Source organism: Xenopus laevis, chromosome 8S (assembly GCF_017654675.1).
Source record: "Xenopus laevis strain J_2021 chromosome 8S, Xenopus_laevis_v10.1, whole genome shotgun sequence".
In the NCBI taxonomy this organism is placed as follows: Eukaryota; Metazoa; Chordata; class Amphibia; order Anura; family Pipidae; genus Xenopus; species Xenopus laevis.
Window position 1 is genome coordinate 61,899,688 of NC_054386.1, and position 26,720 is coordinate 61,926,407.

Genomic DNA, 26,720 nt, shown 5'->3' on the forward strand with positions numbered 1-26,720 from the left:
CATCCATCATCATAAGCTTTTAAAGCCCCTGTCAAATTAAGTGAGGTCAGTAGACCGTATTTAATTGAGGATTACAAAAACCTGAAGATGCAGCTATTTGCTAAACTACTCTTGTATAAATAATGTTGTTATCAATTAGCAACGCTTGTTTTGACCATTGTTTCTTAAATTATATTACGCTTGGTTATAGGCAGACTGAACTTTAGTTCTATATGTACTGAAGACACTGTATTATGTTGTACAGCATTATGATTTAAACTCATCATGTCTTCCACTGTATCTGACCATCAGTCAATCACCCCATGCAGGATGTAATGCCTAAAAGGTAAGGCCTTGCACATAATTCTGTTGATGTGGCATTCAAGTGAAGGTTTATTAGAAGCTCTGGGCTTGATTTCAATGTCATGCTTTTGTATCAGCTCCTTGACATGTCACATATAAAAATATGTAGTGGTGCAGGCAAAATTTGTTCTGGTATAAAAATCCATAACAAGAAGTTTTTAGAATGATAAAAGCAAATTGGTTGTTATGAGAGACTACGCCAGGTCACAATCTGACCTTGTTACTAGAAATATTGCTTCAAAAAAAGTTTTCTTTAATATTCTCTTACATTTGAGTTTGATTATTTTACTTTGTGTGCTTCTCTAACAAACAGATATTGGTGTTAGACATCCAAACCCTTTATGGTCCTACAAGAGGCCAACTATTATTTTTTTTTAGGAATTAACAATATTTAGGATGCACTGTATAATTCTTTCCTAATGTTCAACCGTATTGCTTATCATTAATGGGATGCATTTAATTTGGCCTTCCAGCCTTCATAATCTAAGTAATCTATCAAAGTAAAACAATGGAAATTAATGTTATTAATGTTATTAATTCTCTTGATATTGCAGAGATTGCACTGTATGTTATGTTACACTGCTGCTGTAAACTGGCATCTCTAATATATTATACTATTCACTTTACCACTAAATATCGGTGGGATTATGTAAAAGTGTTCTTAGCAAGAAACCCATGAGATGTTTGCTTTCATGATACCTACTTAGCTAAAAGGTGACAGGTAATTGGTAATTACGAATTCCTGCACCCTAGAAATACTGTACATTTTTTTAAAATAAATATTTAGGTATAAATTATGGGTTATGTATAATGTTATGCTAAGGCAACATCAGGAAATACCAGTTTTAAACTAATTTATTGGTACCTATATCAGAAGATAAACACTGATTTCGGTTGCACTTTTATCAATACATTTGAAACCATTGAACAGTTTTACTAAACATAGATTGGAATGTTGTGTAGTTATATTTTATTTCATTAGGCATTTTTTATGTACAGTTCCTGTGTATAATGATGACTAGGTTGAGGTGTTACTAACAGAGAAGAAATATAGCAAAGACTGAAAGGTGGAGAAATGTCCGATAAATCCCCTCCCACTCTTTCCTGCCTACACATCTGACCATGATGGGACCAAAGCAATTGACCAAACATGGGTTACAGAATAAAAATGAGTTCAGAGAGTGCTTCTCATGAGAGTGTTTCTCATTAGATAAGGGGATGAAAAAGATCAATTATTCCCAAATGGCATGCACTTGACTTTACTTGAGATCTATCCAAAATACTCCAGTGAACACATAGGATGTGTACCAGAGCACAATTATAGTAATTTACAGTATACTACAGAGCATTTGGTAACTGTTGCATCCTGTGTACCCTTACTATACATTTAGCCTCTTTTATCCCTTCATTCTTTTTTCCCAATTTCCCTCCCGTGCCATCCCTTGTTATTTTCAATATATTCATATTTAGCAACAGGTATAAATTATTCATGTCCAGTAATTCACAATGCTACCAAACAGACCACTGTGGTATATTTAAAGATGCAAACATATATATTATAAAAAGTTAGATTGCTCTGTTGTTAATGTCACCAAGGAATAATATAGCCGCATAGATTCCAGTGCCAGTCAGTCAGGTCATTTAATAAAACAGCTCAAAAACAAACTGCAAATCCAGCACTGAGGACTGTGACTTTGAACCATGTGCTTGGAAAAATCCTTACTCTAGGGCAACAGGATTTATAGTCTGAGATGGCTGCCTTTTTGAACAATGCACATGTTTATTTGCATTATGGAGATTTAGTTAACAACAACTGCTAACTCTCATATAACAGAATATTTACAGTATATTATATTCTCCTAGCATCAAATATCAATACAATTGTTTTTAGGTCCTAATTCTGATTAGAAACTTGAATGGTACCTACTTATATGAACATATTCTATTATATGAACTTCAAAAAGTATTTATTTTCTTTTAATGTACAGTATAACTTAATTTATTAAAGCTGATATTGTTACAGATATGGACTTTATTAATGACAAACACTTTTTCCAGAAAGCTTCAGAATACAGAATGCCATTTATTTTATATTTTTCTGTATTAATGATTTGAGTTTTGTACTTGATGGTAGTCAAGCTAGCATGGATCAATGTTGTAACCAATAGGAATAATCCTATTAGTATATTTAAGGGGTTAAATTATATTTGTAAAATGAGCAATAATTTAATAATTTATAATCTGGAAATTACCAAAAGAGTATCTCCACAGCCACACACATTAAACAAGAGACAAAAGGGATTTTTGCTCTTTGAACCGGTTAGGCGATGATCAAATATTTTAATCAATATGTATATAGATAAAAAGGCAATATTTATTATCCACAGTGCCAATAAATCACAGTACATATAAAACATTTAAAAACTAAATGATGCTGTTATATAAAAGAAGAACAAAAGATCATAAGGTCAGCAATAATAATGTTTGAATCCCAACATTTGTGTCTGTAAACCCAAACTGTTGATAGTATCCAATGGTGCTGGGGTTATAGAGATACACTGTAACCTATAAATTACAAAGTCTTGAATATTCCTGGATGTATTAACTCTCTGTGGTTATCCGGTTTCCTGACAAAAAGAGAATCCAGTGTACCGGGTTGGAATAGACTGGATTTGTAAGGCGACTAAAAAGTACTTGTGAAGATGGCACTAGATTTTGGAAATAATTAATGCAGAAAAGGCAATAACTGCAGCATATAAGATGATAACAGCTGCACAGTCCTAATACAAATTTCTAATTGATACGTTCGTCGGATGAGAAATGAAAAGTATCTCACCCGCTAACAAAAATGACCTGGGTGTAAAAACCCCAGGTCAATCACATAAACAAAATTGCAGTGTGGAGTCACCAGTAGATAAGGGAAAAGCACTCACCCGATGTCTCAAGTGGTCCGGGTGCGTCGCCCCGAACCCGTAGCCAAGGGTGTGTCATAGGCCTATGACTACGTATCGCTCAGATACGAAACACGTCAGGATGTAATGGTTTTAATGTATTTGAAATAAAGCTGAATTTTACTTACTACAAGAGGCTTCCGGAGTGCTCGCTGATTTTTCCTTATACTCCTTAAATAACTGCAGCATGTCATATTGATTAATGCTGAGGTTATTGCCTTTTCTCACTTTTTTCTGGAAACCACCCAGTACATTTTCATGAAAATTTCTTATTCGGGAAAGACTTGATAAAATCATGAGAAAAATCCCAATTGTGCAATTTTTTGCAGATTTATCATTGAAACTTGCAACTTTTTCGTATTTGGAGCCCGAAACCTTTGACTTTTTTAGATTTGATGCCCGTATCCACAAATCTTTGGATTATTGAATGAAACCCAGTGCAGATCAAAATGTCAACAGAACATCTGCCATTGACTTCTACTTGAACTCGGCAGGTCTGAGTTGGGTTACTTTTTTATTTGGACTTTTAACACCATCAAAGGTTTAATAAATCTTGAAAAATGTTAGTTTTTTTTTCCTATGAAAAAATTGTGTTTTTCACTTTAAAAAGTCTTATCAGAAAAATTTGGACTTTAATAAATAAGCCCCTTTGTGTTTAAAGGCTTTTAAGTAGCTTTAAATTATGGTGCTGCAAGTTCAGAAAACACCATATATTCAGGATAAAAGAGCTTATGCCTCTATTAATTAACAGCTAGACTATGCAACTGTCGTAGTTCACAAAGCAATCTAAACCTCAATGAAACCCAATGCTTTTAGTGCAGCCCTCTGGTCCGCCATGAAAATTCTATTATATTAGGGTTCTGGGCTTCCCTTTGGTCTATAACAAGCCATATGCCATAGGTACCTGTTGTATTTACACTTACAGACTAAGTACACCTTCCTCAGTGTATGCTGTATTTTACAAGACACTCTCTAGCTGTCAGTGAGAAGGGATCAGAATAGCCGTTAGGCAAAGGATTGAAAATGGTTCTCTTACCTTTCATGTGTGTGGCAAACATCTGTGATAACCTTGTAAAAATGTCAGGGTGTTCAAATTTCTCTTCTTTAGCCTTGACCCAGATGCATGCCTCTGTCAGCTCTTGAGGTTCCACCTAAACAAAGTAAACAATTTAGTGGGGAAAATGTGCTTCCAAGATGTGACTTCTAACTATGAGCAAAATAAGCGACTATACAGTATATACATAGAAACATGGGAAAATTTTAATTAACTGTGCAGATGTTTGAATAAATATAAATGTGTGACTTAAAACTTCCAATCAAGAATTTTGGAATGTTTTGATACACTGATACTGACCTGACATATATTTATAAAAAGGAATGTAAAATGAATTATCTTCATTTTCAGAATTTACTCAGGAGGCAGTTGTTCTGTTTTTCCTGTTAAGTTATCTCTTTGAAGGCCACAAGGAAAGTTTGTACCTTGGGTCCCTGGGCCTCTGGGGAAGGCACTTTATTTAGCGTATTGCAATCATGTTTAAAGTATCTTCTGAATTAGAGGCATATACTGTACAGTTTACCTAATGTAGATGTTAGTTAGACAAACTACAATTTCCTAGGATTTCAGTGCTGCAAGAACACCTTTGATGATGCAAGGAAGTCATTCAAGGTTTCTCTAGTATAAGTAATTCTAGAGCAACTGGACTTGCTGAGTAATGATTGAAGACGTTTCACTACTAACCCAAGCCACTTCTTCAGTTCAATTCACTGTTCACTGTTGATAAATGTCTGAATGAAAAGCATAAAATAGGAGAGGGATTTAGACAAACTGTTTATTGACAGTGTCTTAAGATCTACTGATCACCAGCTAAAGGTCTACTGATAGATCCTGATGTACATTTTAGGCACCCCTGATCTAAACAGTAGAATACCACAGGGAAATGTTTTTTGTCTATGGAATATCATTTATTGTAATGTATGACACATGAGCAAATGTTAATCCTGACACTGGCTTATAAATTCACCTTCCTATATGGTTGAATGTCCAATATTATTAGTGGTTTCCAAGGGCTTATCTGCTTGCCTATCCTTCAGCTTGATATGCCAGTTAGAGTTATATGCCTGATAGGAATACCCTGCCATAAAGTAATGCCTATGAGGTTCGTGCTATCTAACACACTAAGTTAAGGGCTCTAACTGCAAAAACATCAGTTTCAGCCTTTCCTCTAGTAAATGCTTCCTAACTAGCTATTCCATAGGAAGATATTAAAATAAGGTGTAGCTGTCCCCAGTTTGTTTCAGCAGGAGAAACAAACCCACTGTATATTATCCATTTATAGTGTCTTAGCTGACACTCCCACATAAAGTATATAGGAACACTTCTGGGCAGTGGGCACTGCTAGAGAGACCATGTTGTCTCACATCTGAAAATGGGCCGAGATGACTGTTGCAGCTTTCCTAAGTTTCGTTTGCATCACTGAGATGACCCTACCTCATTATCACCTGCAAATCATGGAATATTAATAATACAAACCTTTGACAAATACTGCTTAACTCCAGCATGCGCCTGTCTCAGCAAAAAATAATTACTTTCCGAGTTTAATAGAAAATCTCAGATTGCCAGTGTAGGGACCTTCTGCCATGATTAAAACACCAGTATATATTTTTATTTTATATGACAGCACATGTTGCACTTATAAAAGTCTCCTTATTTTGCTATAAGGCAAGATATATGACTGTCTGTGTCTTTTTACTGCAGATTTGAAGGAATCATTCCCTGCTCCATTAAAATGTTACAGCATGCTTCCTCCAATTGTAACTTTTAACAAGTACCAGATATATGACACATCCTGCATCTTCTAAAATATAAATTACATTAAATACACAATTATGTGAACAGAGATGAGCAAACTGATTCTGCTAGTTTGGAAAATGTGAAATTTGTTTGTGTAAATATGTGCAGGGTGTCTTTTTCATTACCAATCTTTTTTTCTGTCTTTTGCTTTTTTTTTAGCTTTTTTTTAGAACAACAATCTTTTAACATTTTTCATTAAAACTATTAACTTGTTGTAAAGAAGCATAAACAGTGATATCTGAGGGTAGCACTGTTGCCATTCTACCAGCATTCTATTCTACAATTCATCAAATCAAAGAGCAGCAAACACATTTTTTTTCTTATGGTAAGACATCTAAGAGAAAGTTGCACCCAGGATTGGAACATACAGTACGTGCAATATTCAGAGAAGTGAACTGTTCACTCATCACTAATCTATAACTAGTAAAGGGCGAATTTGTGGCATTTTGCTTCGTCGAAAAATTTGCAAATTTCCCTCGAAATGGTGAAAAATTAGCGAAACTTCGCCCATCACTAGCCATAACCTTTTTGCCCACTAACATAATATTATTAGTTTGATCTGTAAATCAGCCATGAGTTGATTTCACATTTTGCTATACTTTTTTTTGTAGATTCTCTTTTAATTTGTCAGCAGTAGTATATGCTTTGCCCATCCTATTAATCATTTATGTTTCAGAGAATAACAATGAGGCGGGTATGTTATAACACTCAACAAACAAAAAAATGCTAATTTAAATCTGTATAAATTGGTCTGGGAATCAAAACACAAAAATGATTCCCATTTTGCTGCACTGAATTGAATTTTTATTTTAAGTGACTCCCCCACCATGCAAAAGCTTTACCAAAACCCCCTTCCACTACTGTGTACATTAAGGGGCAGATTTATCAAAGGTCGTGGTGAATTTTCGAATTAAATTTTTTTTGTGTACTTCGATTAGGCAGTAGTCCAAATTCGATGCAAATTTGAAAAAAAAGTAAAAATTCAAATATCGAAATTTATTATGTACTGTCTCTTTAAAAATTCAACTCCAACCATTCGCCATCTAAAACCTGCTGAATTTCTGTTTTAGCCTATGGGGGGCCTCCTAGAACCTATCTGGAGTCAATTGGTTGATTTTGAAAATTCGAAGTTTTTTTTGGGAAAAACTTTGAATCAAATTTGATCGAATGCGCTATTCCTTCCATTCATACAATTCGGACCTATTCGGTCGAAAATGGACCTATTCGACCAAAAAAAAACCTTTGACTTAATTTTTAATTTGAATTTCTACGTTTTTTAGATTCGACATTCGACCCTTGATAAATATGCCCCTAAATGTAGGAAAGACATTCCATCCTTGGATGATGAGGGCAGACGTGAAATAATTACAAGCCTCTTCACCTTCCTTGTCTCTACCTGGCCAAAATAGGGTGAAACTAATCTGATGTCTGCTGGAGATGTGGAGTGCAGGACAAAACATTTCTTCACATGTTTCAAGGTTTTCCATTGATCAACCATAACTTGTGCAGTATCCTATCATTTCTGTTGGGAAAACTGGTTATTCCCTAGTATTAGAGATCATATGTTTGCCTTGCTTGGTCTCATCAACCATCAATCAACTGTAATTCTACAAACAAATCCTCGGAATTATTTAGACTTGTCGTTATATATCTATTTTCAGTTATTTATATAGCATTGCCACATTCCATAGCACTATACAGAGATTATACATCATTCACATAAAGAAATGAATATATCAGGCCTGCAAAACAAGTATGTGCTTGAAGTACTGACTATACAGAACTAAGCTACAGGTCATGTTCAAGTTATGTTTGTCCTTGTAAAAATTTTTTTTTCTTCTTCAGTACATTCAATCGATTTGGATAAAGTGTTGATTACCAAATCCACTTTCTTGTAAGTTTAATAGTGATTTCCAGGAACACTGATCCACTATAGCTCAAATTTGATCAATGCATAAATAATTATTCCAATCTGTTTAAGAACTGAACTTTGCAATAAACAGTAGTGTGGATCATTATGGAGTGATTAGGACTGAACATTCCATAATGATCAATTGTAACCTTGCTCCTGTGTATTAGTTTTTTTTAATGAAATTTCATACAGCACCCCAAGCATGTCTATAAATGGGCATAAAGAAAAATAGAAAGTATGTAGATGTATTCTTCATGCAAATATATTTTATTAATGCATGCATTAGTCTTGGTTAGAAATGATAGCAATAAGTTTGTTATATGGATTTGTACACAGAATATAATAAGATGTATAATTTACTTAATATTTGAGTTTCAGTTATTTATTTTGTGAGAGAGAAGAGGAGGGAAAGAAGAAACGCTCCATGCAACAGAATAAACTTTTCCATCATATTTTTTTTTTTTTGTAAAATTTTGATCCTTTCAAAGGGCCTTTGCTTTCTGTAAAAAAAACAGTAGCATTTATTTATATATTTTATGAGTAGGCAAAACACAAGGATGATTTGTTGGTGTTTATAGCAATCCTGTGCAAGCATTCGATAGTCGAAGTACTGTCTCTTCAAAAAATACTTTGACTACAAACTTCGGTAGTTTAAACCTACCGAGGTACAATGTTAGCCTATGGGGACCTTCCCCATCACTTTTCTAAGCTTTTTTTGATAGAAGAAAAATCCTTCGATCGATCACTTAAAATCGTTATTCGAATTCGAAGGATTTAAATTCGAGGTTTGAATTTGAGGGTCGAATTTGAGGGTTTATTATCCCTCGATATTCGACCCTTAGTAAATGTGCCCCTCAGTGTATGAAATGTCTTCAAATTCAGACATTCTCAGCAATCATTCAAAATGAGAGCACTGAAATTGTCTTGAAGAAACTCTTGAGTTAATCATCATTTCTTCTGTTTGTATAAGACATGGTGACAAAAAATAATGATTCTTTTTAAAAATCAGATTCTGCAGAGGAACAATGACTAATGGAAATCCCAAAAGCTGAATAAATTAATATATATGCAGGAATGGGATCTGTTATTCAGAATGCTCAGGACCTGGGGTTTTCTGGATAACTTCATACATTAAGGGGCAGATTTACTAAACTCGATGGAATAATTCGAATGGTAAAAAATTCGAATTTCTAAATATTTTTTTTGGTACTTCGACCATCGAATTGGTCGAATTCTATCCAATTTGGTCGAATCGAATGATTTGAACAATTCGAAGTAAAAATCGTTTGACTATTCGACCATTCGATAGTCAAAGTACTGTCTCTTTAAAGAATACTTCATACTTTGCCACTTTAAACTTGGAATAATCGAACGAATAATCGAAAGATTTTTCTTCGATCGATCAAAGTTTTTGCAGTAAATCCTTCGAATTCGATATACGAATTCGAAGGATTTTACTTTGAGGGTCTAATTTGAGGGTTTGATTGATATTATCTGCCCCTAAGTCTACTAAAAAAAATAATTAAAACATTAAAGGAACAGTTCAGTGTAAACATACAAACTGGGTAAATAGATAGCAAATAGAAAAATGAAAATGTTTCTAATATAGTTAATTAGCCAAAAATGGAATGTATAAAGGCTGGAGTGACTGGATGTCTAACATAACAAATGTCTAACATAACAGAACCCTCTCTAACTCTTTTTTTATATTGCACACCCTATTTTTTTATTTTTATACTTAACAATTCCTTTAAATAAACCAAAAAAGGCTGGTTTTGCTTCCAACAAGGATCAATTATATATTAGTTTGGATCAAGTAGGAGGTACTGTTTCATTATTACAGAGAAAAAGGAAATTTAGATCATTTGGATAAAATGGAGTCTATGGACATAGCCTTCTCATAATTTGGAGCTTTCTGGATAATGGGATTCTGAATGGATCCCTTATACATATATATTAATTGTATGCCATTGTCAGTGTATGGAGTGTTCTTTGGAGAAAGTATCTGTGGGGAACTATAATTAAATTCGCAAAGAGAACAACTTTGTCTAATGAAGAATAACTGCATTGTGACATGCAAATTTTTATTCGCAAATACCTTTGCGAGCGTTAGTGGCCATGTTTGCGTTCCTTCCTTGCAATGTGTGCAAACAAATGGCTTTTGCAACCATGTGCAGTGTATGTAACAAAATTCCACAATTGCAAAGTATTTTTTCCCCACAGAGCAGATGGTAATGCTAACTGTTGCTTAGCAATAATGAGCAATTCACCAACAAATGATTTTACATAATTTTGCCTGGTCATGTGCTTTCAGAAAGAGACAGAACTTCATGATGGAACTGCTTTCAGATAGGCTATTTTTTTCTCCATCTCAATGTAACTGAAGGAGTCACAGTGGGAATTGGATTTTTACTATTGAGTGCTGTTCTTATATCTACCAGGGAGCTGTTATCTTGTGTCAGGGAACTGTTATCTGGTTACCTTCCCATTGTTCTGCTGTTAGGCTACTGATGGGCTTCTGGGTGGAGGAAAGAAAGAGGGTGCCATCACTCCAACTTGCAGTAAAGTGTTGACTAAATAACTTGAACCCTACTCCTGCTACAATATGGCTAGGGCCGGCCCTACATATCTAGTAGGATTGTAGTCCAACCACTTACTAGGGACACTACACTAAGGACTTTTTCAGAAATGATGTACCTTCCACCTACTTACAATCTTGTTCTGTATGGAAGCAGCAAGAAAAAAAAAATCTCGCAATACCATAGAGAGGAAACATTGTGATGATAACCAGGAAGCAACATCTATAGTATTGGATAAATATAAGCGCTGACATATGTGCTATTTGCATTCGAGAAATATAATAATGGGTTGATTTTTCCAGAAGGATACCTTTGTTGTTTTCTCCTTGATAAATTTACATAGGAGGTCATTGGCTGGCTTACTGGACTGCACAGGTATGAAGATAACTAAATAATTTTAACTTCTAAAATAACTCTAATTAAATATTTGGAATTATATTATTTTTCAAATCATCAATTTTCAGATTTTACTTTTTTTTTAAAGAGTGCAGCTCTGAAGTCTGGACTAATGTCTCATGTTCACCAGGGAAGTCATTGGGAATTTGACACTAACACTTTTTATGGGTAAATTATCCTACTTCACATATAATAATAATAATTTTTAAGTTCTATCTGAAATCCATCCAATGCACTCCCTACGTAAATGTATAGCAAGCTGACATATTTATTTAATTGAAAAGCAGCACTTTAGAATCTGGTTGTCTTCGGATGTTAACAAGTGAGACTACTTCAGCTCTTTTGAAAAGCTGGTAATGCACCTTGGGACTGCTTGTTAACAATACATTAATAATTGTTTTGGCAGGTGACTCCATGAATTCCCATGCGGAGTGTGGAAATGACAGAATTCATTTTGATACATGGAATATCATTCTATTGATAGTAAGTCCACATATTCCAAATATAAACATGAAGTTTTACACTACTGGATATGATCTAATTTAGTTCTCCAGGTTTTAGAATGCTTATAAATTAACAGTTTTTTTCTTTGCCTTTTACCCATGTAATTAAATGCAATATATGTTTTGAACATCCAAAGCAGCATCTCCTCATGAGTATCACTCCTGCCAATGTTTTTAGTATACGGTAATAAAGGTTGATGATTCTGAAAATGGCAAGGGAGAGCTAATGTTCCACGCTACAGCCATGTTGGTATATATTATAAAGGATGCTGCAGATTCAGAGATATTGGCCGGTGTGCTTGCAAAAATTTCATCCAGGAAACAGAAAATAAAGTAATTGTCTACAGTGATTTTCATAGTCCTATTAAATTACAGAATGTGGTATATGTTGTTCTGTCAATTCCTTCACAAAACTTAAATATCTAGGGTAGGCCAGATACATAAATAGGAAAACTTTAGAAACTGAATCTTTAGTTGATGTAATGATCAATTTTACTTCTTGTTTTATGACAATTTCATAATATACTACTAAACTATAGAGGGAGAGATTTAGCAAAACTTGAAAATTCTTTTAGATTTTTACATTTTTAATTTTCTATGACAAATGTCATGAGGTGTTTCTGTTCTTGGGTATTTATCATCTGCCAGTTGAATTTTCTGAAGTATGGAAATGCCCAAGAATATCACTACATGTAAGCATTACATTGTCAAGTAAGTGGAGTGATAACAAATTTGCATTGGTTTGAATTAATGTAGTTAGATTTTTTTGTTAGAAAAACTGCCAAAAAGGTTAAAGTAGATTCTCTTGTTTTCATTAACATATAACAGCCCTCTCTGGGTGTCAGTTCCCATGAATTGTATTTAGAATGGTGATAGATGCCAGGCTAGTTCCAGATGCACTGTGACTCCTTTGAGTGTGCCATCCAGATGGTACCAAACTATAACTCATGGGAATTAAAGCACAATTTAAAAAATCCAACATTTTTTCCATGATCCTGTTTTTTAATTCTCCAATACTAGCATATTTAGAAAAAAAGTGAACAGATAAGCCATAGTCAAGTATTGTTGCAAACAAAATCAAATGTTTTCATTCATTTTCGATGAGGCTGAAAATCTCGACAGCATTTAATAAGGTTGCTTGAGAGATCTATGGTTGCTTGAGAGGTCTACAGTGTTTTCATGTGCATTTTTGCTAAATTGTGATTTGCTTTTTCAAAAATATTCTTGAGTATATTCGTGATCGCTTATTTTTTGCCCATATTTTTTCCTTAAGTCATAGACAACTGCTATCCCTAATATTGACAAATCTGCTGCTTGAACCTAGGGTCAAGTGAAAACTAGAAAGTCTATGAAACTCCTCTTTATACAATGTCTTTTGATTGTTTTTCATATTTTAACATATACACAGGCCATTAGCATGTGTATATGCAGTAACAATGAGAGTATACACACTGTTGTAGAAATGTTGGTCATGTTACTGCATGTTCTTAGAAAAATTCAAATACAGTATATACTTTTAAATTATGAGAATGTCATGCACTTATTTATAGGCAGAACTGAGTGCATATTTATGAAAATAATTGAATATTAGTGTTTTGCTACTATGATATAGAAGGGTACTCTACCTTTGACCAGTTAATTCTCTTCATGTTGATTTCTGGCTTGTAAACCTTTTTGGCCATCATTCCAAATGGCAACACAATAGCTGGTGGAGTTGGCTGGATGCCTCCAAAAGGTAGTGGAGGTGGTGGAGCACCAAATAGAGGCGGAGGAGGTGCTGATGGAGGACACAGACCTGGAGGTGGTGTTCTACCAGAAAGTAGTGGTGGTGGTGGAGGAGGGGGTGTAATGTTCCCAGGTAGAGGTTGAGGTGGTGGCGGAGGCACACATGCAGGTGCCAGTTGACTTGGAAGTTTAGTCCCCTTAAAAATAAAAATATTCAATATAGGTAATATAATCCATTAATTATGAAAGAGTTAGTAGAGTATCAATAACTTGCACAGTAAAGGAAAAGTTTTTTTAAGAAGCATGTAAGGATGTAGAACATTGTTGCTATGAATGTATACAACATGGTAAGATTTAGAGAAACTGATACCCTCCAAATTTATACCACACTATACTAAACTCCTCATGAATTCTGTATTGATTAAGGAATGTCATTGGGTATAAGGTATTGTAATAACCATGACTCAAGAAAACATTACCTTGAAATAAGTGTCAGTTTCCTATAACTGTATAAGGTACAGGCTATGGAATCTATTATCTACAGTAGAATGATTGGGAAGTGGGTTTTTCAGGATAAGGCTTTTTCCATACTTTGGATCTCCATAGCTCATCTACTGAAAAAAACATTTAAACTTGAAATAAATCCAATATGATTGTTTAGGCTTTATACTTGCTTAGTTAGGGTCAAGTACAAGGAACTGTCTTATAATTATAGAGAAAAACACAAAGTCTATCCAGTAATTCTTTGTGCTTGTAATCAGTGACATCAGTGACATTTCAAGCATACTGTATTTAGGCATTGCCTTTGCCCCTTTTGACATCATTGGTACATTTCTGTAAACTCTAAGGGTATATTTGTCAAAGAGTGAAGTTAGAGATCACGACAGTCCGCTAGAGTGAAATACTGCCTCTCTCCATTCATTTCTAACGGATTTTTAAAGGCATATTTATCAAAGGGTGATAAATACGCCTTTAAAAATCCCATAGTAATGAATGGAGAGAGGCGGTATTTCACTCCAGCAGACTGTGGTGATCTCTAACTTTATTTTTTGATAAATATACCCCCATGAGCATTCAAGCTAGACCTTTAGGATCATGGGGTAAATTTACTAAGCGGCGAAAATTCACCAACCAACTTCGGCAATTAAAGCAAAGATGCGCTAGCTTTCATTTATGCCTAGTGCAACTTTGTTAAAGGTCTTCACTCAGGCTAATTTGCATATGGCAGGAACTTACAAAATTGAATGGATGTATATGTTGCAGCAAATACATTAAGTAAATACACAAGTCCAGGGAAACTTAATAAAGAAAATAGAGTTTTTATAATGCCCTAAACATGAGCCCACTGTATAGTTTATGTTCCATATGTTACCCAAAAAAAAATTAAGGACTTTTGCAGACTTATCACTCTGAAAAAAGGAAAAGACGCCAGCGTTTTTTTGGGACTTAAAAACTTTTTCCACTAAAAATATGATGTAAGTATTAGAAGATTGAGGAAGATCTATGCACTCCAATGCACTTCGCCTGGTCTGGGCTGGCAAAGGCAAGTCTAGCGAAAGAGGTAAAGTTCAGTAAAATCCACATCTTAGTGAGTTTGCGGAGTAACGTCCTTTCGCCAGAGCGATAGAGTGCGAATGACTGCTAGCGTCTGTCTCTTTTCCTAGCGAAGTTACGCCTGCACCCATTAGTAAATCGTGAAGTGCCTAAAGGCGTCACTTCACTCTTTAATCTGCCCCATCAATCCTTTGTCTATGGATGTAGTTTCATAAATTCACAAAAATAAGTATGCTTGTGTGTTTAATGAAGACCCTGCTTAATATGCACCACATTTTTTAAACCAACTGTGTTAAAGTCAGCCATTATTTATTACAAATACGCACAATAAAAATAAATAATTCTGTTTGCAAAGTGATGCAATTGCACAGAAAATAATTTTCAGGGAGTGGAGATAATAGCCCTCTACATACAGTAGATTTGCTCTCATTTTTATATTTGAATTTTCCTAGCAATCGAAAAAGAATATAATTGTAGGAGTCTAAATTATCATCACAAATCTGTCATGCTCACATTATCCCCAGTGTGGAAATCCGTCTGCTTAAATGAGTTTGATTGTACAGTCCAAATACCAACCGGAGCCTACAATCACTCTTGCATATCTTTTAAGGTGTTTTTATGTAACCAGGCAAACTTCTATATAAGGTTCGCAGAATTCTCTTAGAAGCTATAATTTATATGAAATGGCCATTTGCATTGAGTTAATGCACCAGTCAGCATATGTTTTACTTTACCAAACTAGAATTCACAATGTGACCTTATTACCTTAAAAGCACAATTTAATCGGATCGGGGATAAACTCAATAAAATCGAACAAAAACCTGAATCGTACAATTTTTTCAGAGGTTTTTTCTCGAATCGTACTATTTTTCTGGCCATTTTCCCGAAAAGTCCGAAATAATCAGATTTTCGGACTAATTCCAGTGCAGACCATTTGATTCCAGTGCAGATAGGCACCTCTCTCATTGACTTATATACAAACTTGGGGCAGGTCTGAGATGCCGGATTTTTGAATTCAGACTTCCATCCTCTGCATAAAATAAATATTTTTTCCCACAAAAAATTCAGATTTCATAGTAAACTTCAATTCTTTGTGCTTTTGACATACGGGCTCAGTAAATAACCCCCTTAATCTTGCTAAGGGATAACTGGGCAGTATCAAGTAATGGCAGGTTCAAAGCAGCTGGACTTTCCGCCATTTATCAAAGGGGCTTCTTCAGATGAACAGTGAAACTTTTGATTACTCTGTAAGTACAGTTGCTTTATTCATGCCTGTAGTATGAATAAACACTTCATGTCAATAACTGGATCAATTATAATCTTCATAGCCATTCACACTGAGCAAAAATCAAGTGACCACCTGGTCCCAGTGGCATACTGGAAGTGGTAGTTCATTTATAGTTGGAGGGCAATAGCTTGTCATGCTTGATTTGGAGATGTAATTTCATAATGCATTTTCTCCACCAGAAAAAAAAAATTGATCAGTTCGGCACCCATCCCATGTGTGGAGTGTCAGGGTCTATTGAGATCCACCTGTCACTGCACACATGGGCAGTATTCTTGTGAAAAACATTTAGTGACTGTTTTATACCCTCCCCTACCAATGGTATCACTCCAAATATATGGGCTGCTGAGCAAAGTCAAAAGGCGCTGTTTGTAAGAGGTATTATAAAACAATAGGATGATATGGAAAGTAATAATGAATTATTGCTGGGAAAACAAAGCAAAAAGAAAATAATTATAACAGTCTTAATGTTTTCATTAGGCATATGTAATGGGTAAATAAAAATCCAGGGTATAGTGGCCCTAATAGGTCATTTGTCCCTCACCCTGAGAGGGGGCACTATAATGTCCATATACAAAACAGGTCCATATAGCTCTGTGATATCTGGTGTTTCCAACCTTTTAAACACTATTTTACCGTTTGTTTCATGCCTTCTTGTAAAGAATTTTACAGCTTCAATCCAGCGTCCTCACTGATGTTAGCAATAAAGATGTTGAAGAGATATATAAATTCTCATGCAGTCATGCACATGTCATGTTTAGTGGGCATATCCAAAGTGATATATCCAAACAGGATCAAAACAATGGAGTCTTTTTCATAAATGATTATTGCATTTGTAATGAGGCAGTAATAGTACACAATGTTTTGGAGGGACAGACGTCTATTTTTGGCTGCAGGAACAAAATGATTAACTATATCTATCAATTTTAGCATGTGCTTAACTGTGCTGCTATCTGTTCTTGTTGGCAGCTTGCATCCAATATAATGTAGAAACAGGCAGTCAATATCAAATATGTTCTTTATCAGTGAATCCTACTTTTATCACTCTGGGACACTCACTATTTGTATGGTACAACTGTTCCTTTAATTATATCATGGAAGCCCTTATAACAATATATATTGTATGTAAATGGAAAATATTAAATGGAATATATATAACTGCTAGCCAGCAGAGTACCTTGCCTGTAAATCAGTGATTTTTATAAATGCTTATCATAACAGCAAATATTATTTTAGGGCATTAGTAGTCCTTAAAATATTTCTTGCCACATTGCCATGGTAACTACCAACAAATGATTTTAATGTGTCTCACTATTTGATCCTCTGAATTTATAAATACTGTATGGACACATGGGCAGAATCTTTTGGTGAAAATATATAAACTTCTGAGATTTGGCCACACACAAAGGTGCATTTATTGTATTCATGAACACATTAGGCCTTATGGCAGTGATTGCTGGACTTCAAGCCCTCTTAAAAATCCATCCTTTTGTCAGCACCTCCCTTAATTTGTAACAAGGTAGTAAATATATTGTACTGTAGAAAATGTTTTGTTTATCTGTTATTGAGGCAAAGTACCAAGAATTTCTAGGAAAACAAATATGTTTGCATGCCAAACAGTACCTTTATCAACCTTCAAGCTGGACTTCTAGATCGTGTATCTAGAAGAGTCAAGGCCATTCTTCCCCAGCTCTCACCCTAACTGGCCTTCATACTGAGAACCACTGCTTAAGTTCATGGGACATCTAGAGTCCCAGTCCAATAATCTGAGCATGTCTGCCCTTAAGCAATAGATGTATATGGCTTTGTGGAAGAGTACTAGCTTCTGCAAAAAAAGGATTTTCTGCAGACAGACTCTCTAGGAAGCAATCACATGAAGGTGCTTATATTGTTTTCTTGAACTCATTAGGCCTTATGGCAGTGGTTGTTGTACTTCAAGATCTCTTAGAAACCCATTCTTTGTTCAGGGCATCCTTTAGCTTGTAACAAGGTAATACTGTACATATAGATAAGGATGTGTTTAACTGTCATTGAGACAAAGTACTAAGAAATTATAGGAATAACCAAAAAATCACGCCAAATAGTACCCTTATTGACCCTCAAGATGGTCTTCTAGAGGGTGTATCTAGAAGAGTCACTGGCCATTCTATCCCAGATCTCACTATAACTGGAGCTCATGCAGAGAACCCCCTGCCAAAGCTTAAGGCCATCTAGGGGGCCAGGCCTATAGTATGAGGATGTCTGGCCTTTGTCAATATATTTCTTATGGCTTTATAGAAGAGAACTAGCTTTGCAACCATGTGATCATCAATAAGAAGTATGAGCAAAAATAATTTTCTGCCTAGGAAGCAATCAATCCCTTGTTGAAACAGTTGCCTACAAAGCTCCTACATTAAGCAATGATCACAGTGAACTATGCAACCAATATGCCCGAATACATATTTTTCACTGATATCCAATCAGCTGCTTAGTGAGATCGGTCAAAACTATTAATCGATTTACTGATCTACCAGTGGACCAATGGAGCATCCAAAACATTCTAACAATGAATTGTGTGTTCGATCAAAGGAAGGTCAATATCTTTTATAATCATAGACATTATTTTTGCGATCATATGTTTAAATTCAGCATTAATCCTGCTCTAAAAACTGTGCTTTTAAATCCAATCTCTAACTTAGATGGAATATAAATATCTCTCTATTTTACATCAGGCTAGGAATAATATTTAAATATAGCATTAGTAATGTTCTGAGGCAATGCCAGACATAGTTCCAGGTTCTACCCAGAGGTTTAGCAAAAGCAGATCAAATACATTAGCACTTGTTTTTGTAGGTTGTGAATCTACTGAATATGACTACCATGAATACCTAATGAGCTATTTAATAAATAATATGTATGTATTATTTAAATATTATGATAATGTTCTTTTGCAAGTAGCTTCCTGGCAATACAGCTTGCAGGAATATAAGTAATCAATAGAAATATGCTGTTTATTAGTTCTTTACCTCCATGGTCAATTTGGAGGCTTTATTATTTGCTTTAATGTGGACTCTAAAACGATTAACAGCACTTAAAACACTTCTTAATTCCTTAGAAATTTTAGCAGAGTTCATTTACATTAGTATGGTCAGCTAGAATTTGTGATGAGCTACAAATTATGGACATTGATTACTAATGTCATGGGTCAAAAAGGGCACTGATTTCAGAAACAAAATATTCCTAATATTTTGATGTTGTCTATTTATTACCCAATCCCTGTTTCTTAAATGTTGAGCACAGTATGCCCTCAAGTGGAAAGTAACCTTTCTATGAAAATTGAGTGAATGAAGAAGGAAGTTAATATCAAAAGTGCATCTGCAGAGTTTAAAGTATCCAATATTCATGTAAATAGTGTAAAATTATACTCTTGTATAACATTATTGGAAATCAAAATGGAAGGCTATTATGCCAGGCACAAGTGTCAAGTCACGATGTCAGGAACATATTGGATTTTAAATCTAACAATTAATGAATGCACTGTATAAGCAGTAATGAGATGAAAGGTGAACTAGTTTAACTTCAACGGCAAAGCCATAAAGGGGTTTACCCACAAGAAACTTAGGAATAGCTACAGGCAGCATAAATGGTACTAAAAGATTTGTTTGTAAGCAGAAGATTTGGCAATTTGCCACCCCATATGATTTTAGCATATAGAAGACCTAGACTGTAAGCTCTATGGGCAAGGACCTGCTTCCCCTATGTCTCTTACTACATAGTACTTAAGCTTTGTCATATAAGCTTTGGCCGTATATGATTCCTGTGTATAGTTATAATGTGATTTGTCTTCCCCATGTATACTTTTATATGTATTGTACTTCTAAGTACTGTACAGCACTGCAGCTCCTTAACAAAGCTCTAAAAATAAAGTTATACATACATATATACATACATACATATAACTCTAGCTAACAGCAATGGAGGATTTACACAGTAAATTTAACAGCTTTCATCATGCGTTAACCCTTTTATAATTTGCAGAGCTGCCACTTGGGTGGGGGGTAGGGATGTAGCGAACGGCGGAAAAAATGTTCGCGAACATATTCGCGAACTTGCGTCAAAAATACGAACGGTTCGCGAACGTCGCGAACCCCATAGACTTCAATGGGAAGGCGAATTTTAAAAGCTAGAAAGACATTTCTGGCCAGAAAAATGATTTTAATGTTGTTTAAAGGGTGCAACGACCTGGACAGTGGCATGCCAGAGGGGGATCAAGGGCAAAAATGTATCTGAAAAATACATTGTTGACACAGCGCTGCGTTTTGTGCTGTAAAGGGCAGAAATCACACTACATTTCTAAACTTGTGTAATAAACTGCGTCTACATGCCAATCAAGTCGTGTAAAGGTTACAGCCTGTTCACACGCAAAGACAAAACGCGGCGCTTACTGCAACGCAAAAAAACGCAAAGAGCTTTCATGAATGATACCGTCAAGTGAGCAAATAATAGTTTTTAATTACTAGTTGCTTGTCACCTCCAGGATGTTCGTCCTGTTGGTGGCAATATTTCTGTAGTGGTGTGTTTAGCAGTCACCATGCTTGTGCGCACGGTCAGGCAGAGGTAATTCAATGTACAGTGAAGTGAACCAAAAAACACTGATTCTGCAGTGTGGGCCCAGTTTTGGTCTACTTTATTGATCACCTGCGGTGACCATAAAAGATGCGATTTTGCCACTGTTGCAGAACCCTGAAAAATTAGGCATGTGTACTTTCCTGAAAAATTATGTTTTTTTTGTCGCAGCCACTGAAGCACAGAGGCCAGAAAAAATATGCCATATGAATGCTAAAAATATAATTTTTTTTGTCGCAGCCACTGAAGCACAGAGGCCAGAAAAAATATGCCATATGAATGCTAAAAATATAAAAAAAATTTGTCGCAGCCACTGAAGCACAGAGGCCAGAAAAAATATGCCATATAAATGCTGAAAATATGATTTTTTTTTTGTCGCAGCCACTGAAGCACAGAGGCCAGAAAAAATATGCCATATGAATGCTAAAAATATAATTTTTTTTTGTCGCAGCCACTGAAGCACAGAGGCCAGAAAAAATATGCCATATGAATGCTAAAAATATAAAAAAAATTTGTCGCAGCCACTGAAGCACAGAGGCCAGAAAAAATATGCCATATAAATGCTGAAAATATGATTTTTTTTTTTGTCGCAGCCACTGAAGCACAGAGGCCAGAAAAAATATGCCATATGAATGCTAAAAATATAAAAAAAAATTTGTCGCAGCCACTGAAGCACAGAGGCCAGAAAAAATATGCCATATGAATGCTAAAAATGTAAAAAAATTTTGTCGCAGCCACTGAAGCACAGAGGCCAGAAAAAATATGCCATATGAATGCTAAAAATATAAAAAAAATTGTCGCAGCCACTGAAGCACAGAGGCCAGAAAAAATATGCCATATAAATGCTGAAAATATATATTTTTTTGGTTGCAGCCACTGAAGCACAGAGGCCAGAAAAAATATGCCATATGAATGCTAAAAATATAAAAAAAAATTGTCGCAGCCACTGAAGCACAGAGGCCAGAAAAAATATGCCATATAAATGCTGAAAATATGATTTTTTTTTTTGTCGCAGCCACTGAAGCACAGAGGCCAGAAAAAATATGCCATATGAATGCTAAAAATATAAAAAAAAAATTGTCGCAGCCACTGAAGCACAGAGGCCAGAAAAAATATGCCATATGAATGCTAAAAATATAAAAAAAAATTGTCGCAGCCACTGAAGCACAGAGGCCAGAAAAAATATGCCATATAAATGCTGAAAATATGAAATTTTTTTTGTCGCAGCCACTGAAGCACAGAGGCCAGAAAAAATATGCCATATGAATGCTAAAAATATAATTTTTTTTTGTCGCAGCCACTGAAGCACAGAGGCCAGAAAAAATATGCCATATGAATGCTAAAAATATAAAAAAAATTTGTCGCAGCCACTGAAGCACAGAGGCCAGAAAAAATATGCCATATAAATGCTGAAAATATGATTTTTTTTTGTCGCAGCCACTGAAGCACAGAGGCCAGAAAAAATATGCCATATGAATGCTAAAAATATATAAAAAAATTTGTCGCAGCCACTGAAGCACAGAGGCCAGAAAAAATATGCCATATGAATGCTAAAAATATAAAAAAATGTTGTCGCAGCCACTGAAGCACAGAGGCCAGAAAAAATATGCCATATGAATGCTAAAAATATAAAAAAAAATTGTCACAGCCACTGAAGCACAGAGGCCAGAAAAAATATGCCATATAAATGCTGAAAATATATATTTTTTTGGTTGCAGCCACTGAAGCACAGAGGCCAGAAAAAATATGCCATATGAATGCTAAAAATATAAAAAAAAATTGTTGCAGCCACTGAAGCACAGAGGCCAGAAAAAATATGCCATATGAATGCTAAAAATATAAAAAAAATTTGTCGCAGCCACTGAAGCACAGAGGCCAGAAAAGATTTGCCATATAAATGCTGAAAATATGAATTTTTTTTTGTCGCAGCCGCTGAAGCACAGAGGCCAGAAAAAATATGCCATATAAATGCTGAAAATATGATTTTTTTTTGTCGCAGCCACTGAAGCACAGAGGCCAGAAAAAATATGCCATATGAATGCTAAAAATATAAAAAAAAATTGTAGCAGCCACTGAAGCACAGAGGCCAGAAAAAATATCCCATATGAATGCTAAAAATATAAAAAAAAATTGTCGCAGCCACTGAAGCAGAGAGGCCAGAAAAAATATGCCATATGAATGCTAAAAATATAAAAAAAATTGTCGCAGCCACTGAAGCACAGAGGCCAGAAAAAATATGCCATATGAATGCTAAAAATATAAAAAAAAATTGTCGCAGCCACTGAAGCACAGAGGCCAGAAAAAATTTGCCATATAAATGCTGAAAATATTAATTTTTTTTTGTCGCAGCCACTGAAGCACAGAGGCCAGAAAAAATATGCCATATAAATGCTGAAAATATGATTTTTTTTTGTCGCAGCCACTGAAGCACAGAGGCCAGAAAAAATATGCCATATGAATGCTAAAAATATAAAAAAAAATGTGTCGCAGCCACTGAAGCACAGAGGCCAGAAAAAATATGCCATATAAATGCTGAAAATATGATTTTTTTTTGTCGCAGCCACTGAAGCACAGAGGCCAGAAAAAATATGCCATATAAATGCTAAAAATATTAAAAAAAATTTGTCGCAGCCACTGAAGCACAGAGGCCAGAAAAAATATGCCATATAAATGCTGAAAATATGAATTTTTTTTTGTCGCAGCCACTGAAGCACAGAGGCCAGAAAAAATATGCCATATAAATGATGAAAATATGAATTTTTTTTGTCGCAGCCACTGAAGCACAGAGGCCAGAAAAAATATGCCATATGAATGCTGAAAATATGAATTTTTTTGGTTGCAGCCACTGAAGCACAGAGGCCAGAAAAACTCAGGATTTACCTGTCCAAAAAGTTTTGATTAAAATGAAACCAGTAGGGTTTGCACCCTAGTTTGTAACGGTGGCGGAGGGAGGAGGACGCTAAAGGACAGCTGTGTGTGGAGTCATGCGGCGTGCAGAGAAGGACAGCTGCATGGGGAGTCAGAACAAGTCTTCCGGCGTGCAGTAACCCTCCGAGATCCATGCCTCGTTCATTTTAATAAAGGTCAGGTAATCCACACTTTTGTGACCTAGGTGAGTTCTCTTCTCAGTTACAATCCCTCCTGCTGCACTGAAGGTCCTTTCTGAGAGGACACTTGAGGTGGGGCAAGACAAGAGGTTCATGGCAAATTGTGACAGCTCTGGCCACAGATCAAGCCTGCGCACCCAGTAGTCCAGGGGTTCATCGCTCCTCAGAGTGTCGATATCTGCAGTTAATGCCAGGTAGTCCGCTACCTGCCGGTCGAGGCATTCTTTGAGGGTGGATCCAGAAGCGTTCTGGCGCTGCCTTGGACTGAAAAACCTTTGCATGTCTGACGTTACAGAGTGGCCAAAGTGCATTGTCCTTGCAGGTGCGCTCGTGGCAGGATTACTGGCACCTCTGCCCCTGGAATGTTGATGAGTTCCTGAAGTGACATCACCCTTAAAAGCATTGTACAACATGTTTTGCAGGCTGGTTTGGAAATGCAGCATCCTTTCAGACTTGTGGTACGTTGGTAACATTTCTGCCACTTTATGCTTGTACCGAGGGTCTAGTAGCGTTGCGACCCAGTACAGGTCCTTCTCCTTAAGCCTCTTGATACGGGGGTCCTTCAACAGGCATGACAGCATGAAAGACCCCATTCTCACAAGGTTGGATGCAGAGGTATCCATCTCCGCTTCCTCATTATCAAGGACTATATCATCCACGGTCTCCTCCCCCCAGCCACGTACAAGACCAGGGGTCCCCAAAAGGTCACCACAAGCCCCCTGGGAAGCCTGCTCCTGTTGGTCCTCATCCTCCACAAAGCCACCTTCCTCCTCTGACTCCACTTCCCTGCGTTGCAGCAGGTGCCTGGGCTCGTTCTGGTGATTCCGACCAGAAATCGTGCGCTTCCTGCTCCTCGTCACGCTGGTCTACAGCCTCATCTGTCACTCGTCGCACGGCATGCTCCAGGGAGAAAGCAAAGGGTATTAGGTGCCTTCGGTGCGACTGACCATGTTTGTAACCTCTTCAAAAGGGCGCATGAGCCTGCAGGCATCGCGCATAAGCACCCAGTAACGGGGGAAAAAAATCCCCAGCTCTTCAGATCCAGTCCTACCACCCAGTTCAAACAGGTATTCATTGACGGCTCTTTGTTGTTGCAGCAGACGTTCAAACATGAGGAGCGTTGAATTCCAGCGAGTCTGGCTGTCGCAAATTAAACGCCTGACTGGCATGTTGTACCGCTGCTGAATGTCAGCAAGGCGTGCCATGGCTGTGTAGGAACGTCTGAAATGGGCCGACACCTTCCTGGACTGCCTGAGAATGTCCTGGAATCCTGGGTACTTCGAGACAAAACGTTGGACTATTAAATTCAGAACATGTGCCATGCAGGGCACATGTGTTAAATTGCCCAGTCTCAGTGCTGCCAACAGATTGCTTCCGTTGTCACACACCACTTTTCCGATCTTCAGTTGGTGTGGGGTCAGCCACCGATCGGCCTGTGACTGCAGAGATGACAGGAGTACAGATCCGGTATGGTTTCTGCTTTCCAGGCACGTCATCCCCAAGACAGCATGACAACGGCGTACCTGGCACGTCAAATAGCCTAGGGGGAGCTGGGGGTGCACAGGTGTGGAGGAGGAGGACCCAGCAGCAGAGGAGGAGGAAGCAGAGGAAGAAGACGAGGTAGAGAGCGAAGGAGGAGTAGAGGTGGTGGCAGAACCGCGTGCAATCCGTGGCGGTGACACCAACTCCACTGTTGTTGTTGAGCCACGCATTCCCTGCTTCCCAGCCATAAGCAAGTTCACCCAGTGGGCAGTGTAGGTGACATACCTGCCCTGACCATGCTTGGAGGACCATGCGTCAGTAGTCATATGGACCTTTGCCCCAACACTAAGTGACAGAGATGCGGTGACTTGGCTCTGCACATGGTGGTACAGGTGTGGTATTCCCTTCTTGGAAAAAAAATTGCGGCTGGGTACCTTCCACTGCGGTGTCCCAATTGCTACAAATTTGCAGAAGGCCTCAGAGTCCACCAGCTGGTATGGTAAAAGCTGGCGGGCTAAGAGTGCAGACAAGCCAGCTGTCAGACGCCGGGCAAGGGGGTGACTCGCAGACATTAGCTTCTTACGCTCAAACATGGCTGGGGGCAGATGACTGGGAACTGGTGGTCAAGGTGGAAGGCAGAGTGGAGGGTGGTTCAGACGGGTCAAGGACAGCAGAGGTAGAGCAGTAAGATGCTGGACCAGAAGGAGGGTGGCTTTTAGTTTGTCTGCTGCCTTTGAGGTGTTGCTCCCATAGTGCTTTGTGCTTGCCGTTCATGTGCCTTCGCATAGAAGTTGTACCTATGTGGGTGTTGGGCTTCCCAAGACTCAGTTTCTGACTGCACTCATTGCAAATTACAACGCTTTTGTCAGAGGCACACACATTAAAAAAATCCCAAACTGCTGACCTATTTGAAGCTGGCAATCTGGCGGTAACAGTAGAAGTTGGCGGCAATGGCGGGTGCGTTGGCCGGCTGACCACAGGTGCCGATACATGTTGTTGCCCTACTGTTCCCTGCGAGCTGTCCTCCCTGCTTCTTCTAAGTCTTATTCTCCTCCTGCCTCTCTGACTCTCCGTCTCTCCATCTGAACTATCCTCCTCTTGCTCTCTTCTACTGGGCACCCACAAAACATCAATCTCCTCATCATCATTCTCCTCAGATGCATCAATTTCACAGCTCACAGAAGGAAGCAGCAGCGGGGACCTCCTCATCACTCATTATGTCCATCTCTGTTGTGTTGTCTGCCAGAATTATATCTGGTGTAACGTCCTCATCTCCTTCATCTTCTTCTGCCAATAATGGTTGCGCATCACTCAGTTCAAGAAACTCATGTGTAAATAACTCCTCTGACTCCAGTGAAGAAGGGGCGCCGGTGGTGGAGGAAGTGTTACGTGGGGTGCCCATAGCAGAGGAGGATGAGGATGTTGTGG

At 37.1% G+C, this 26,720-nt stretch overlaps 1 protein-coding gene across 1 annotated transcript in view; it reads right to left on the reverse strand.

Annotated features, from left to right (window-relative positions):
* The window catches only part of LOC121393116 (protein diaphanous homolog 2-like), a 90,191-nt gene that overhangs the window by 14,332 nt on the left and 49,139 nt on the right, over window positions 1-26,720 (reverse strand). Inside the window, exons 6-7 of the mRNA XM_041574681.1 lie at window positions 13,160-13,456; window positions 4,330-4,444 (exon numbers count right to left, since the gene is read on the reverse strand). Coding sequence (XP_041430615.1) covers window positions 4,330-4,444; window positions 13,160-13,456 — 412 coding nt within the window. The remainder of the gene's footprint in view (window positions 1-4,329; window positions 4,445-13,159; window positions 13,457-26,720) is intronic.